This window comes from Sceloporus undulatus, chromosome 4 (assembly GCF_019175285.1).
Source record: "Sceloporus undulatus isolate JIND9_A2432 ecotype Alabama chromosome 4, SceUnd_v1.1, whole genome shotgun sequence".
Classification (NCBI taxonomy): Eukaryota; Metazoa; Chordata; class Lepidosauria; order Squamata; family Phrynosomatidae; genus Sceloporus; species Sceloporus undulatus.
In genome coordinates this window covers 79,698,905-79,717,176 of record NC_056525.1, presented here as the reverse complement: position 1 = coordinate 79,717,176, position 18,272 = coordinate 79,698,905, and the positions used below count along the sequence as shown (strand labels likewise).

The following is an 18,272-nucleotide window of genomic DNA, read 5'->3' as shown; positions in this document are numbered from 1 at the left end:
TTCCTTCATATCCTTTCATAAATTCTGCACTGTTCATCCTTACAAACGGAGACTTTGCCTTGCATTTTAATGAAGTCTAAACTTTAATTGTTGCACATGTCTTATTTTATCTTTTAGGCAAAGACTGCCATCCAAAAATGTGTTTTATTATCGCTGCCCTGATCACAGGAAGAACTATGTTATGTCATTTGCTTTCTGCTTTGATCATGAGGATGACATATACCAGTTTGCTTACTGCTACCCATATACTTATACTCGGCTTCAGCATTATCTGGATAACTTACAGAAGAGAAAAATGGACTACTATTGCAGAGAGCGTCTGGGACTTAGTGTGGTGAGTAAGCACAATAAAGAGTGAGAATCTTTTCTTATGACTACCTGGCCTTACATGGTGATACAATAATAATATCCACCTTGTCAGCTAATAGCCCCATACCATACTGTTTTTGCTGTTGTCAAACACATGACATAGCTGCAGAGGCAATATAGAGAAAGATAGTCTGATCCTCATAAGCAGTTAAAGTTACATGATTTGATTAACATGGAGGATAAGACTGAAATTGCCACAAAGTGTGGATTTGCTGCTATAAATATTAAACGAAAAACCTGCAGGAGTTTTGTAGTACTGGCTTTAATTCCACTCAACAGGATTTTGTTCAAAAACAATGTATTTCTTTGTAATGGGATGTCATTTTATCTGCCATTTTAAAACATATACTTATTAATATAAATTGTTTAGTATTGCCTCCGCTCAGTTTTATAGGCTAAGTGAAGTTGAGGCCCCTTCCCCATCACCACTCCCTTCTCCTTTTGTGTTGTGTCTTTCTAAATTGTAAGCCTGAGGGCAGGGAACTGTCCAATTAAAAAGATTGCATGTACAGCGCTGTGTAAATTTACAGCGCTTTATAAATAAAGGTTAATAATAATAATAATAATAATAATAATAATAATAATAATAATAATAATAATAATAACAAAAATCACTTTTATGTGTATTTTATTAGTTCCGGTACTGGTTTAACTAAACATGTTTCCCTGGTTCTGTGCAGTGGATTTTGGAAGTGTGCTCTCACATGACTCCATGAATTTCAACTTGTTCTGAATTCCATGTGAGACTCAAAATTATTCCACCTAGAAGGGTCATTAATTAAAAGATCTAGAAAAAACATTTCAAGACAGAACACTATCAAGCAGGGGGGGGAGGTACAAAGTAGTATTGATGTTGCTTAAATATTTTTCTTAAGAGATACAACTCTTTGTGACTTTAGTAAGTGCTCCTTGAACTCCCCTGTTGTTGTTTTTTTGGCAGGATGGGATATAGTTCAAACTGTTGTCCAATATTCTTCAATCACAGATACACACTTTTGTTGGCATTTCCCTTCTATTCAAGAACACATGCCATGTTGAAATAAGATCTATATTGTAATTTTAGTCCTACTTAATATTTTCTTTCACATATATGAAAACTTTAAAAAAATTGTCTGTGCACAAGTGTGGTACTGGAATTTTCTAAATCATAATATCAAACAATGATTGGGTTTCATTAAGCTGCTTAAGTTGACACAGCAGTTATGTGCTGGACCAATGGAAGTGTTTAGTCTTGTTCACAGTTCTCACCCCTCTGGTTTAGAAACATATTTTTCCCCAGAAGGTTTGGGAGGCTGGTGCTTCAGAAGGGAAGTTGTATAACTCACATTGGCGCGTTACAGACGGGCCTATGAGGTGCCGTCGTTACATGCGAGGGGCGGCGTTTCCTGACGCACCTTGCCCCTCGCGCATAACGAGTGCATCAAAATGGCGATGCCCTATACAGATGGGCATCGCCATTTGATGTCGCAGACGCATAGCATCCAGATGTTGCGCGGCGGAAGTGATGCTGCGAGTGCACGCCTCACGCCTTGCAGCGCCACTTCTAGGCCACAGAAAGAAGCCCCATTTTGGTGCTTCTTTCTCGCTGCGCCCGGGAACCGCACTGTTTGGCTGCTGCGGTTCCCGGACACAGCAACTGGCAGCGGCGCGAGACCGCCTGTTTTGGGCAGTCTGTAATGCGCCATTGTGAACTAAATGGTCTTTGGGTCTTGGTTGCTGTCTCTGTGTTTTCCTGTAACACATGCATATTGTGAATTGCAGTATTTGCAACAGAAGATCTTAATTTTTTCACTCATCTTACATGCTGTGTAAGGAAGAAGAAAAAAGATCTGCTACACAGCTTTTGAAGCGATATCTCTGTCCAGTCTTTACAAATAATGTAACAGTTTTAAAATTTATCTGGTTTATGTGTGCATGACATTTTCCTAGAATGGCTTGAATAATTTACTGAAATACTTTACAGTGTTTTATTGTGGATATTAAGTTAAGGAACTAGGGAAAAGTCCCCCCTACTTCACTATTTTTGAACAACAAAATTGTCAGTATTTGAGAATTATCCTTGATACTGAAAATGTAATTTGTAAGGAAAGGCTTTCTGCTGGGCTAGAAATTAAACTTGTACCATATAAAATAATCAGACAAGTTTGTTATTCCCAGATGCTGGTGGTGTATTCATAATAGTGCATTAATAATTTCATTACATTTATAGATTTTCTTTTTTACTCTGAAGTGTTCCACAGTTAAGTTCAGAAATACTTCTTGAAATGCTTTGAAAGGTAAAAATGAAACAACAATGCAGGACATGCAATTCCCATTTGATTGCTGAAATAGTTGCAGAACCAAATAGCACAGATTCTTATTGTCATTATGAAGATAAACAGATCCAATCCTACTTTTTATGTTTCTGAAAGTATTCTTCAAAAAGCTCTCACAACATCAGTGTGCCAAATGGTCTTGATAATAAGCTTGGTAGCATGGTAGATATTCATTAGGTATTATTTTTACTGACATCATTATTTTGTCCATTCTGGCTTTGGAAAATACTAGCTATAAATTTCCATGTATACAAATGCTAGATATACAATTCAGGTGACATTTTTATCAATTTAAAAGCAACATTTGAACCAAAGAATTATGAAAATAAATGCATATTCTTTGGTACTTGGGAAAGAAAACTAATTAGCTAGTCTCTAATTGATACACTAGCTTTCGTAACTGCACATACACCTTCATGTAAACATAGCAGAGGATATTATTCAGTGCTGGACCTACTAGTGGAAAAGTGGAATTCCAAAGAGGACAGTGTTTCCTCCAACAACACCACAGCCCCTTGAACACTATAGAAAACTTCTCTGGACAGTTGAAAAACACTCTGGAGCCAGCTTCCATGCTGCTCAAGTGCTGCAGGTAGGAGCAGAAGAAAAGATCATAGAATCATAGAGTTGGAAGAGACCACAAGGGCCATCCAGTCCAACCCCCCTGCCATGCAGGAACTCTCAATCAAAGCATCCCCGACAGATGGCCATCTAGCCTCTATTTAAAGACCTCCAAGGAGGGAGATTCCACCATACTCCGAGGCAATGTGTTCCACTGTTGAACAGCCTTTACTGTCAGGAAGGTCCTCCTAATGTTGAGGTGAAATCTCTTTTCCTGTAGCTTACATCCATTGTTCCAGGTCCTGTTCTCTGGAGCAGCAGAATACAAGCTTGCTCCCTACTAAATATGACATCCCTTCAAATATTTAAACAGGGCTATCATATCACCTCTTTACCTTCTCTTCTCCAGACTAAACATCCCCAGCTCCCTAAGCCATTTCTCACAGAGCATGGTTTCCAGATGATTTGTTACAGTGGTATTGAAGTGCTATTTTTATGTTGACTTTAACCAAAGTATACAATGTCTAGTTCAAATCTATAGATGCTCATGTGTAAAATATGGGTTGTGCAATGATAGTTGTATGCAAGTACAGTGTGATAATATTTCCCCTTTCACTGTTTTCCTCATTTGTTGGGCAGCATAATTAGAAGAATTAAATCTGTCTGTAAACCAAATTGTTTTGTCAGGGCAATGAAAGTATTTGTATAGTAAAAAAGGTACGGCTGAGAAAGTCTGAGAAGTGATTGCACTGACAGTTTGCCAGTATCAATGTTTTAATTACAATACAATAGTACAGTAGTAAAGTCAGGTATGTGAACAGCTGAACAAAGTTGCAGTGAGAAAAGAGTTATTCTCATCATAGCCTACGTATGATAACACTTTGAATTCTTCTATTGGGTCCTTTCTAGAGATGAAAAGAACATTTGAAAATGTTTGAAAAAATTATCAAAAATGGGTTTCTTGAGTGTTAGGAAACCTTGATGAGGAGACTCCTAGATGCAGGAAAGTTTTTAAAGAATGAGCCAGGGGGTGCTGTATTGCTTTAACTGAACAGTTTGTAAGAACTTATAAACTTTTAATTGTATTTCATTCTTTTAACTAGAGGCTGAATTGCTTTAATACTGTAAATAGTTGAAGTCTGTTTTAATGTTAACTTTTTTGTATGTTTTAATTGTATGGTTTTTTAAAAATTGTGAGTCACTTTAAGTCCCAACTTTGGTGGAAAAGTGGGATATAGATAAATACTAAAACAACAACAAGAATACTTTTAAAAGTTTATTGGTAAATTGTCTACAGTGTTCGAAGATCTGAACAATGATTAGCCATTTGCCTATCACACATGTTGCCCCTTTACAGGCTCAGGGAACACCAAGAGACACAAACCATCAAAATGTTTCTGTTCTGAAAACTCTTGCTTATGTGCATTAATGTGGAAAAGCCCAGTCTTCAAAAATGGTGCCGTTTTTATCAGCTTTCTAGCAGTGAGGAGAAAAATGGTAACATTATTCATTCTTGAGAATAAAATGTATTACGATTCACATCCATAGTTGTTTGAGAGATTTTCCTGTTATTTATATGAAAACTTCAATGACAGTCAGCATAACTGGTTTTCTGTAAAAACAAAAAACACAACAGAATACCAGCCATGCGCCATGATTGTACATTTTAAATATCAACTTTTTCAGCTGTGCCATGTTATGCTAGCTGCAAAGTGGGGAACTGAACAACAGCAAGAGTTATTGGGGCCACAGAATAGGCTGCAGGTTACACTCAGTCAGGCAGAGTGTCACCCACTCCTACTGTAACTGAATAACAAAATAGTTTTCTGGTAGGAAAATCTAGAGGAAATGACAGCCACCTGCAAGGTGTTGTTTGGCATATCACTGGAAAATCATCTACCTACAGTTAATTCTGCTATAAAACAATGATATGGAACATGGTGACCTTTTAAATGCTTCCAGCTATGTGGCTTTATGGTTATTTTACACCTGTGGCTTATTGCAAAAAGATATATTCGATTTCTTTTGTCAAGAAGTGTGAATATGAAATTATTCTGCCCAGTAAATTTGATATTAAAACACCTGCTTGCTGAGGTTTAAAGTGTTCACTGTAATACCTATTGAATTCTTGGTAAGGGTGGACATTTTCTCCCATATTTTATATCAACAAAATAGAACGGAAAATATTTCTGTAAGACTAGGACACAGAGAATACTTTTTAATTTTTTAAAAGAGGTCAAGTAGTTAGGGTAGAGGTGGATAGGTTGTAGCCCACCCAGTGTTTCTGGAATGCAATTTTCTACAGCTGATGAGAGCTGCAGTTTAACCCCATCTGAAGGGCTACACTTAACCTGGCACAGAATTAGAGGGGAAGGTTTGGGGTTGGGTCCATATTTAGGTTGGCAGAATCCAGCCCATATAACTGGGCAGCCCATCTAACTGGTTGGCAGAATTTTACTTCCTGGCATCTTTCCTCATTCAGCAGCCCCAACCCCTATGCTGGTGTAGTTTATGGTGTATGCATGGGTAAATACCTGAAAATTAAGCAGCTGCACTTTCTGTGAGTGGGGCTTCCTACCTACTACAGGAATTCATCTGTACATGGAAATAGACCCAATCCCATAGGTTTCATTTTATGTAATTTCACTTCCACTAGTTCATGCAAACTATTCAGCTCAATAGTTGGATCTAGACCTTAATCTACATGATTAATTCTGATAGATTTTGTAGTTTTGAGCTTTTACATGCTATTTTCCTATTAACATATAGAGACAGTCAAGAACTGTATTTTTATTTTATGTGCAAGAAGAAAGCCTAGCATCCTTTCATGTTCCCAAGAGATAAGATTACACGGTGTCAGGGGTGATCAAAGATTCAACCAAACATACAAGAACTGGCTTGTGTTATTTTGGAGTATTTTTCTTGTAACAAGTGACCACAGAACTGAGCCTTTATAGTGACCTCTCTCTTTTTTTCTTGTAGCCTCTGCTGTATAAATATCATAGTTCAGAAACAGTATATAATTGATACCACAAAAATCTGAGGTGTGCAGTATCAATCCCAGTGGTCTCCAAAATTAAAGCAATAGCTCTAAATAAAGAATATTGCCACAGTCTAATATTAACAAAAGATTGGGTTATTTATATGAAATATATGAAAATTACAAGGAATTGTAGGTACTGTTGCATATTTTGCTATGCTGGCATAAAGTGTAACAGTTTATTTGACTAATTTATAGTGGTGTGGATCCATTTTAACATATCTGGACTTAGTTTCCACTGAAACTGATGAGACATAAGACTAACCTTACAGATTTTGAGAGGATATTATTTTTATTTTTTATTTTTGATGAAGGGATGTTGGTAGTTAACATCAAAAATCCAACTCAAGTCTATAGGTCATTTCCCCCCTGTCTCCACACTTTCCCATTTTTAATGTATTGAAAAATGGTACATAACTGCTTTAAGTTTTGGACTGAAGAGGGTTTAATGGCTCTGTAGGGATTGGAAAACAAAATCAACTACAGATTGTTATGACCCGTTTTATGGCAGGAAAACCTGCTGGAGGGAATAATGATCAATGGACTGTGTGTTATGTTGTTTACTGTCAGTCTATACAAGCCTATTTTGTTTAAGCCTATTAAAACAACCGGCTCTGATGCTGTTTCTACATTACTATAAGTTAGTTAACTACGTTTTTCTGTCACTTATTATTTGCTTGACTGTACTCAAGGACAAACAAATGAGTTGAGATGGTAAGGAAAGTAACAGACTGATGAAGTACCTTATAATGGATCTGCTTGAAAAATAGTGGAAATGGAAATAAATTGTTTTGTAGCTTATTGGATGGAAAAAACAATGATTCCATAGCATAAAATCAGAAATAAGGATTATATACAAAATTGTTTCAATAAAGATTATTTTGAAATTGACCATACACATCACAAGAAATTATTATTGAGGGGGTTGTGATACTATTGAATTGGAAGCTATTTTTATAAACTGTCTCTAAAATTAAAAGGTTGACAAGCAAGTAGTAAAGGAAATTCATCCTTGGTTTCTCAAGGATTTTCTATAAGGAAACCGGCACAGGATCTATCAGGATCAATTCAGCTGCTTTTGTGCATGGGTTGTTTGCAATGGATTTTAGAATTTTGATTAGAGATTGAGGTGTAATTTGACATGTGTGAGCCATGTTTGGAAAGTCTTATTTAAATAAGAGGAGAGCTCAGACCCTTCATATTTGGAGCTTGGGACTGATAGGTTTCTGTTGAGGCCATGCCTCCTCACCATCTCTGCCTCTTAGTTATCCAGCCCCCTCCTTTTGCACTTAAGCCCCTTTTTCAATTTACCATCAGCTACTGTCTTGTACCACCCTTCAATCCTTATTTCTCCAGCAGAGCACCACTGTATTTGGACAAACTACGTTTCCAACAGTTTTGCACCTGGAATAGTACTAGTAGAGGTTTCTTCTAGAAAAGAAGAGGAGAATAGAAGAAGGAAGATGCTAATGTCATCATTAATGTCCTCTCCTATTTCCAGGTCCACAAAAAGGGATGAGGGGAATTGAAGTGCCTAGGGATTCATATTGTTGGGATGATAACCGAGGACTGATGGAAGAACTAACCCACTTCTTTTTGCAGTCTTTTCAAAACACCTGGAAAGACTTGAAAGATGTTTTAATGGCACACAAGGAAGCACTGAGATGAGCTAAGGGACATTCGTGCATAAGTTTGTACATATATTTGCATATATTTGTGTGGAAACTGGTCCCTCAAAGGTTAGTTCAGGTTTCATGTGGTTTTTTTAGTTTGGTACTGATTTTCTTCATGGAGAGGAACACTACTAGTGAACTTGGCAGTCTCGCTTAACCAAGAAATTACCTCTGATAGTGACTGAAAGGCATAAAGCAAGGATTTTAACAGTTCTGTGTTAGCAGTATGCTTCTAAACAGTTTAATTAAATTAATTCAAACTGATGTCCTATTATAGAGAGGATTTCTTTTTCTTATGAACCTTTCCTGTTAAAAGTCAACATTTCTCCAAGATCTGTTCTGTGCTGATCTCAATCAGTATATACTGAGTAACATAGTCTGACTTGGTTTAAGATGATTTTTCCCCTCAGACTGCTACAACTGCTCATCGTCTGTGAATGGAACTATACTGTGTATCACATGTGCTTGAAAGATCAGTTATTAAGTGGAAGGAGAAGACATATTGACTGCAAATGTTTAGAAATAACTGAAAAGCCTCAGACTCCACCTACCCAGGTTACTGATGCTACACATGCTGTAGCAATCACTGTTTTCGTGACATCTAGAAAGCCTTTTTTTTTTTTAAAGAAAGCTGCCATTCCAAAGAGTTATTTAGCTGATGATTAGGAGAAGTCGCCTGTAAGACAAGAAGGAAACATTTCAGAAAGGAAAAATATCATGAAGGGGATTTTTATAAAGCACATTTCCCATTAAAAATATTTTAATGTTTTACTCATTGCATTTCTCAGCTTCACCTTTTGCAGTGTGCTCAGTAAAATATTAGTTGCTTACAATAGTCCAAAGGTTGTTTTATAGCTTAATATAAATTGCGATGTGACCTCAATTTCCATGATATAAGTAGATTATATTAGTACCTTAATATATACTGTGCAGTTTTAAAATGAAATCTTTCTTTTTAAGCTACTGTTCCATATAGCAGAGGGTGATATTTGTAGTGCACTCCTATGCCTGTCTGCTCAATACCAAGAACCACTCTTAATGTTGTTAATAGTCTTGGTTATAATATCCTTTTTTTAATTTAAAAAATGGGATTTTCCATTTGATTTTCACAAAGTATCTCATAAACATTCATGAGCTCAGGGCTGAAGTAGATGTGACATTCATTCCATGGTTGCAATTAATATGAATGTTTTTAAAATGTAAATTAGCAGTTGTGAGAGACCCTGAAGGCATTCAGATTATGACCATGGGTGGGAGTTAGTCCAATTTCTCCCTTCCATGATTTCAGATAAAATTTTACTGATTGGTCCCAGTGTTCTTAAAACTTCTTCTATTACTGACATTAGAAAGTGGTGATCACACACTGGGAGTAAAGGATTTAATGTTAGAGAATTCCTGCAGCTACAAGATTTGGACACCCAGTTGTTCAGTGTTGGCCAGCAGAGAATTGTTTTATATTCCGAGCTGAGCTTGGGGACTGTTCCATTCAGTTTGTGATCCCACAAGGCGTTATCAATACCACATATTTGTATTCTAGAACAGGGAATTATAACCTTTGATGACGTTACTGGAAGAAAGTATGTTTGACTCGATTTTAATGTGTAGTCCTAATATAGAAGCAGTGTGAAAAGAGAACATTTATATTGCTAATAATGAACTGATTCTTTAAGCTGGGTAGAAAGACTGAGACAAGAGAGATTTAGGAATAGAAGGGTTCACACAGAACATTAATCCTCCACACAGAACATTAATCCTACTGATGTTAATTTCTTATTTTTAAAATGGCAGTAATGTAGGTGAATTCTAAGGTTCTTTTAGAATTAAAATGTACCCTTTTCATTTATGTTTATATAATGATAACGGGCAGCATAGGTGGCATTGTGGTGCCTGGGAATGTCCTGGGATAGCCTGACAGGTTGCATACAACACATTTTACCCCACTTTCTAGTGTATGAAAGGAAGGAGGCATTTTAAAAGATGCCTTCCTCCCCTCCCCTCTTGGTATGTCACTTCTCATTCAGTTACAGAGTATTGCTAACTCTGTTTGGACTTTACTGTGGACTGAATGTATGGGCCAAAAGCCTTGTGTCTATTCTCACCTGGCCTTGTCCTGTATGGATGACTCAGGCCAATTGCCCTGGGCTGGGATCAGCCAGTCTGGTTGCTGATCTGGAGGTCCTGGGCTGACCCTTACCCACTGTTGCATCCACTCTAAAGGCTCCTGCCACAGCCTATGATGTTGGAAGGGGGCACCTGGCCACATGGATGTAGCCAGGCACCCTGTTTCCACCCTTAACAGGCTGTGGCAGGGGCCTATCACTGTGTATGAGATGGGGGTGGTAGATAAGGGTATACACTGGTAGCATGTGAGCATGTAAACACCTGCCATCACCGCATCGGCTCAGGGACTGATCTGGGTTGGAGCTATAGGCAGGATACCATGGGATTGGCTGATGGTATTCTGCTCATCTGTTTAGGCCCTGCAGTTCATAAATTGGATGCCCACATGACCAGCAGATGATAAAGGGGACCTCCAAACAGATACAGATTAATTGATAAATGGCAAAGAACCTTTAAGAGAACATACTGTTTCAAGAGGGCTCTCCAGCCAGGGTTGCCAGATGTCTCTTATTATTTGAGGGTCAGAGAGCTTGTCCTTTATAGGACTGGTAGATATCCCTTAGTATTAGGGATATCCATTATTTGAGCATTTGAAAACTTATCCTTTTATATAGACTTAACAAGATGCCAAAAAAACCCTCATATTTGTGGGTGTGAGATTTAGAAAGACAGAAATGTGTGCATCATGTAATTTATGAATGTAGACAGTGTGTTAATTTTACAGAGAAATACATAGCTAAATTAAAATCAATATTTTCATTTGGTATGCTCAATGATCCTGGCAGTCAGTGTCTCAGTCTCAGAAATGCAACTTGCATCTGAGAGTCATACAGATTGCCAGTAGTCTTTTCTGCCTCAAATTATCCATTATTATATTCATACTTGAGAGTATTGTCCTGATGAAAGGGGGTGGAGGTTCATGGGGAGACCTGATAGTAGCAGGAGTAGTGGGTAAATTCCATGTTACGTCAGCCCCAGGCATGGAATGAATCTGCAATCATTTCATAATCCCCAAGCTTTTTCAGCATGACCAATTATAGTACAATGCTGTTGGTAAGGTAGGACAGGTTGCAAGTTGGTACTCAATGAGCTTTGTGTCTCAGCAATCCAAGTCTAGCGCTCTCTTCACTGCACTGCACCGGCTCATTTCCAGTGAAGTGACACTTGAAGAATTATATTTTAAAAGTCAAGTAAGTGAACAAAGAATAAGTGCTACACAAATACTGCAATTAAAATATAGACATTTGTATGGACAAGTATGTGCAGGTCTTTTCTCTCCCCCCCCCTTTTGCAATGTCAAGATGCCTGAATGCTCAAGTGACTGCATAAGTACTAAATATTTAATGCATGTAGTTACATTAAGTGAGTCTTTGATCTGAAACTTCTTAAAAATGTCCTAAAAGCACTTCAAAAACTAGTTAGTATTTTATTAAAGTCACTTAAAATAGAGTTATAATATCAAAACATCCTGTGAGAAAGCAGGGAGCTGTGAATAATAACTTACAACCTTTTGACCAGAGTGCCAGCTAATGCTAATTCCTTAATGTCTCAATAGGCCAAGAATCATAAGTGTGTGTGTGTGTGTGGGGGGGATCTCTTTTTTTTAAATCTCTGCTGCCTCATCCTGTCCTTAACTGCAGGATGTCTTTGTTGGGAATGATAGCAGTTTTGTGTAATATAACTATATGTTGGAAGTATGTCCACTCAACAGTTATCTGGAAATAAATGTCTTTAATTCAGTACAGATCTATTTCAGTTTAGTTTGTTTCAAGGCAATGTGTGGAATCAATGCTCTTATTCATTAGCCACTAAAACAAGATGCTATTTTAGTTTTTTTTTTTTTTTTTAAATTGCAACCCTAGTGGTAATAAATTGCTTTATTGTAAATAGCTATTTTTGAAAGTAACTTTTTGAATTCAGTTCAGTTCAAAGTGTGATTTACTGATCAACGATAATGCATATGTGTCATTTTTTGTAGACTTGGCTTGTAGTAGACTGGGGTCCATCTACACCAGGGGTAGGCAACCTGCGGCCTGCGGGCCGGATGCGCCCGGCGAGGCCTTGGGACCGGCCCCAGCCTGGTCCTGCCGCTGATTGCCGGCGGGGCCTTTGGCCTCTCGCGCGAGGGGGCATGGTGGGGCAATTGTCTATAGAAGCCTCAGAAACATGCATTTATCTTAACATTTTTTAAAAAATCAGCAATTTTTTTTGCGTGTCCTCCACTTTTTTAAAAAAAGTGTCCACCATTTGAAAATGTTGTCCTACATTTGTCCCCGTTTATTTATTTATTTAAATTCTTTAAAAATTATTTAATTATTTATTTTTTGGCTTTGGCCCCCCAGTTGTCTGAGGGACAGCAACCTGGCCCCCGGCTCAAAAAGGTTGCCTACCCCTGATCCACACTATCAAATTACAGCACTATTATTCCACTTTAATTGGTGCATTTTTATGTAATCCTAGTGTTACCAGTTCAGAGAGAGACATTTGGAATTCAGAGTAAAATATTCCAGTGCCTCATCAAACCACAAACCCCAGGATTCCATAGGATGGAACCATAGCAGTGAAAGTGGAATGATAGGTCTATCATTGTGTAGTGTGAATAGGGTCCTGCTCTTAAAATCTTTTTAATTTTCCGCAATAGTTCCACTTTGTTATTAGGGCCAGTTTTATCCTTTCAGTTCTTGCATTGTGCTTTTAGCAGTTGTTGGGATTATGGTAGATTATTTTGTGCTTTCATGATACCATGTATTTTTCTGACTGAGTGAAAAAGGTATGAATGGCACTGGCTAGATGTGCCCTATGGGTCACCGTTGTGATGTGCGAGGGGCGGTGCTTTCAGATGCCCCTCGCCCCTCGCATGTGACGAGGTTGTCAAAATGGCGTCACCCTGTACATACGGGTGCCGCCATTTTGATGTGATGGACGCCTAGCGTCCGCATGTCTCGGCATCCTTGTGATGCCGCAAGTGCTCCGGAGATTGGTGCCTTGCGGTGTCACAACCACGCCTCAGAAAGAACCTGCTTTTTGTGGGTTCTTTTTGCTGCGTGAGGGAACCGTGCGTTTTGTCCGCTGCAGCTCCCTTGCGCAGCAAACCAGAGTGGCGGGAGACCACCCTTTTTGGGCGGTCTGTATCCCGCCAATATTTCTTGAGTTGAACTTTGAGATACACAATAGCTTAGCATAATAGGATGGATTCTTATTGGCCTAAAGGAATGCTCTTTGTACTGTATATGTGCTCTCTCTCTCTCTCTTTCTCCCCTCCTCTCTCCTCTGCTCTTCTGTCTCTAAAATGCAGGAATGGATTTCAGGCCCTCCAGAAGCTGCTAATTACATCTTCCACTCATACCTGGCTATTAGCTGAGCTGGCTGGGCTAATGGGAGTAAGCAAACCTCTGGAGAACCATAAATTCTATACCCATCCTAAACAATCTTCTTAAAGTATATTTTCACTCTTGGTCAAGAAATCCACTACTTCTCACCAGCACCAGGATATCCATGAAAAAATAACTTATATACTACTTTTTCTCCCTCTGTGTTTCTTCAAGTGCTTAAGACCACATGTTAGATGCTTTACTATTTCCCCATAGCAACCTGATAAACTAGATTAATAATTATGTCTGACACAGGCATTTTCACATAAGGGTAAAAGGGTGTGGAGGGGATGGTGAGAGCAAGTGTATAAGCCCAGCTCCTAACATGCCCACTTCCCTGTTCCTGGCCTTGATGCACTGAATGCAAGGTTTGAAGGGGGCTTCAACTAACATTTTTTTGGAGTGCAAGAACTCTCTGAAGGGTTTGAATGGCCTGTTCTGCTCTCATTCCAGTGAACACAAGTAGAAATCCCTTTCAGCCTGCATTTCTCTGTGCAACAAGGTTGGGAACAAACACAAGACTGTCTTGTTGATACAATAGAAACGGGAACCTTTAAGCTGTTACATGGGCAGGCAGATCACAGATACAGAGGTAGAGGTACTACCTCATGAAACCAACCATGGCAGGGATTTCATCCCCTTGTTCTTCAGTGGCTGTTCTGATAACTGAGAATATTGACTTGCCTGGACAAAGAAGGCAAGGTAATTTCATTTATTCCCCTCCTTTAATCTTTTAAAACAGATGAGCTATGGGTTTAAGGCTTTTGGAAACACTAACTGTTTATCTGGAAGTTCTCCCCAAATCCCTGAGGCTGGGCATTCTGTAGTTGTTCAGTTATTTATTTATTTAAACTATTTCTGTTTCAAGAGCTCCTGAGATAATGAACAAATAAAAACAATTAAAACAATACAAATTAATAAAACATTTTAAAAACACACTAAAATACACTTAAAAAACTCCTGAAAGCAGTCTAAAAACTCTTGCTTATTTATTAAATTTATTCAACTAGAATATTTCCATCCCACCTTAGTGTTTTGCACAAGCCTTCAAAATAGCTTACAGTATACAAAAATGAGCACACAATGAATCTAAGATTTAAATAATAACAATAAGAAGAAGGCAATACAAACTAAAACAAGTATATTGTTCCAGCTATTCCTCTAGTAGTGTACTGATGGGATGGGGTGATCAAATATCATTTTCCTCTTTCCCCTTCAGATTTCTGGCACTGAGGTTGCTACTGAACATGCTAAATATTTAAAAGAAGAAGTTGAAGAGATTGTTCTGCTCATTCACTCATTTGTTTCAAGGTGACCTATATAAATCTAAAATCTATCAAAGAGAGTCAGTTTCTGTTCTGTTTGTTATCAGCCTCTAAATGATTCTGAAATACAGGGGAGGGGAAGAAATGTAATTGGGTTTACTAAGGAGAATCTACAGTGGCAAGATAAGAACATATTCAGTCTCTCCTTTTATATTCAGTACCTCTACTGCTCTAGAGAAAATAATAATAATTTTTTAACTGAAAAGCAGAAAATACGGTGAATCCAAAGACTGGAAGAAAAAAGATAGGGCAAAGTAGTATCTACTAAGAAATTACTCTTTCCATCTGCTCCCAGTTTCCAACACATGTCCCAAATCATGCTCAGGTTTTCAGATTAGGCTGGCTGTATATGCGACAGGATGGAACACATCACTTAAAAGTAACTATTTGTGGAGGATATGGGCCTATGTTTAGCTAGGAAGTCACTAGAGGTTTTTTTTTTTATTACTGCTTATGTAATAACCAGTTAGACTGATGGAATTTTTAAAGCAACAATTGCCACTCTGGAATGAAAGAGCAAAATGAATCTATCATACTTTTTTCTTTTTGGTATAATCTCTTCCATGGTATTAGTCAGAGACATATGGTTAAACTGTCATGCATTACACTGAAAATGTATCTTCTAGTTCTGAAAGGGAATTCTTCTCTATCAGTGCTTAGCTTGTGTCAAGAGTGCTTTGCATATAAAAAGGACTTGGGGATAGAATCCAGTTATATAAAGCAAGGCTTCTTTGTGTGGAGTCCTTTTGTAGTACCAACATTAAAAGGCTTTTTATAAATAAAAGTGGAATATAATTATAAATGCCCTTCTAGGGGAAAATCCTTGATTACCTTTGAATTTTTCTACTCTTTGAAAAGGTTATACTTAACGGGTTCAGTTTCTTACTTGATGTTGCTGTTCCTAAGGGAAATCAGCCTCCCATACAAACTGTTTCAATTGGGTTACATGGCTTTACTTTGTGTCATGCATTTGTTAACTGACAGGTTATATAACACTGCAGGCTAAATATATATTGCTCGGTATTCAGGTACTGATGCTGTCCTGTATTTGAGGATTAACCGGAAACTGTGATAAGGTAGGAATGAAGAAGAAGACTAGCTTTCTACAGTCAATTTAAAAATGTGCACCAGAGTTTTGCAAGATTATGCTTTTTGAAAAACTACTCTGATGTTCTGTTGAAGATTGAAAGCAAAAGTCAAAACCACAAAACTACAAATTTGTGGAAATAATTATTTAATATATTTTCAACTAAACATCATGCAATTTGTTTACATGCATACTTGTTTGAAGAGAACATGAAAAAATCTTTGAGATTTCTGAAGAGAAAGACAGGAAATCAGATTTCCACCACTTCAGCTTCTAAGAAAGTAGTAGGAAACATGCAGCTTTCCAGATGTTTGTTGAATTCCAAATCCCAGCAATCTTTGCCAGTGGTGAGGAGTGCTGGGAGTTTGAGCCCAACAATATCTGGAGGTCTGTATTTCCACACTTGAGCATAGATCCTCAATAGCATTAGGAGTTTCTACCCACCATGGCACTACCTTTCCATAGTAATAGGATGTTTTACTCCTCTGAGTCAAGATGCTATACTGACAATAGTAGTGCTGCTTGTAGGGTCTCCCATGTGAGACAGGCTTTTGCTAAGAAGCCAGACTAAATATGCTAAACAGTTACTGGGCAGCAGAGGTAGTTGGAGGTGAGGTGACATTGGTGGAAGAGCTCTCAAAGATAACAGTGCTGGTTCCATAGCTAATACTTACTAGTCCTGTGAAGAAGGCATCAATGGTCATCCGTTCCTGAAACCTTTTATCTTGAAAACTCTATAATAAGGCAGTCCAAAATGAGACAAGAGATAGTGCCAGAAGATAAGGCTTCCAGGTCAGAAGGCACTAACAAGGTTCTGGGAAAGAGCAGAGTACAGCTATGTGGCTAATGATGTAACTAGACTCAAGCTGAAAAGACACTCATATGTTGACATGCTCAGAAGTGAAAAGAAAGTCCAAAGGTGCATAGCACAAATAGGAGCATGGAATGTGAGCAAGATGAAACAGGGGAAGCTAGGCATAGTTAAACAAGAAATGGAATCTACAGTATAAGCATTGCAAGCCTTGGGTGAACAAACTAAGGAGGGCAAGAATGGAACATTTTGAGTCAGGTAATTACAAGTGTTTTCTTCAGAAAATGAAAATCTGAGAAGAAATGAGGTGGCATTAAGAATGAGGAGAAATGTAGCAAAAGCAACCAAAGGATATAATGCAAAGTAAGCCCAAATAATATCAATAAGACATCAGGGAAACCCATCAGTATAACTGTAATCCAAGTTTACAGTCCAACTACAGCAGCAGATGAGGAAGAAATTGAAAGAATCTATTTCCAGGAGGAAATTAATGGCATACCATAATTAACAGACATTTTGTTAATTATAGATGATTAGAAAACAAAAGTAGAGAAGCAAGCAGCATCAAAGAATTGTAGGAAAAATTGACCTAGGTTCAGGAAATGAATCAGGAGACTGACTGAATTTTGCAGAGCCAACAGTTTGTTCATGGCAAACACATGCTTTGAGCAATGAAAGAGGCAACTGTGTACATGGACATCACTTGATGGCCAATATAGAAATCAAATATATTACATAACTGGAAGAAGATGGAGAAACTTCATTCTTTCTGCAAAACCAAGACCAGGATTAGATTTGGGCATAGACCATGAAATGTTGATATAAAAATTTAGAGTAAGCATAAAGAACACTATATCAATAATTGTGCCAAAGTACAAACTGAAGAACGTCCATGTAGAGTGTAAAAATAATGTGATAAAAAAGATTTTCACTATTAAACCATATTGACTAATGGCTAGAAGAGTGTTAGAAAAATGCAAAAAGGCAGTATGTTCAGCCAAAAAAATTATTATTAAATTTATTTCCAGGATTTATATCCCGCCTTTCTCCCACAGTGGGATTCAAGTCAGGATACAATATATTAAGAAAGAAAAACCTCAGTGGATGAAAGATGAATCTCTTCAAGCAGCTAAGGCCAGTCAAGAAGCAAAAGTAAATGGTGGAAGAAATAAAGTCAGAAATAAAAGTAAACAGCACAAAACCCAAAAAAACATAAAGAACAGCAGCCTCTACCACAAGATCCGTAAAATCAAAGTGAATTTTAAATTAAGAGTGGGGAATACTCTGTGACCAGCAGGGGAACATACTTAATGACCAAGAAGAAATAAAAAGATGACAGAAACGGTACACTGGAAACTATATTAAAAAGATGAAAGGAGGAGAGATTCATTCATCCATTTGAAGATGAATGGAAAATATTGAGGCTTCTCTTTCTTTTTAGCTGAATATATTAGTTTTTTGCATTCCTCCCTCACAATGTTCCTGGCTGCAGTCCACTGTTGTTCTAGCTCCTGGTCAATAAGACTTAATAGTGCAAATCTATCTATCTATCTATCTATCTATCTATCTATCTATCTATCTATCTATCTATCTATCTAT

At 37.7% G+C, this 18,272-nt stretch overlaps 1 protein-coding gene across 1 annotated transcript in view; it reads left to right on the top strand.

Annotated features, from left to right (window-relative positions):
* Positions 1-18,272, top strand: part of LOC121927909 (cytosolic carboxypeptidase 6-like) — an 827,289-nt gene that overhangs the window by 150,914 nt on the left and 658,103 nt on the right. Inside the window, exon 2 of the mRNA XM_042461947.1 lies at positions 118-334. Coding sequence (XP_042317881.1) covers positions 118-334 — 217 coding nt within the window. The remainder of the gene's footprint in view (positions 1-117; positions 335-18,272) is intronic.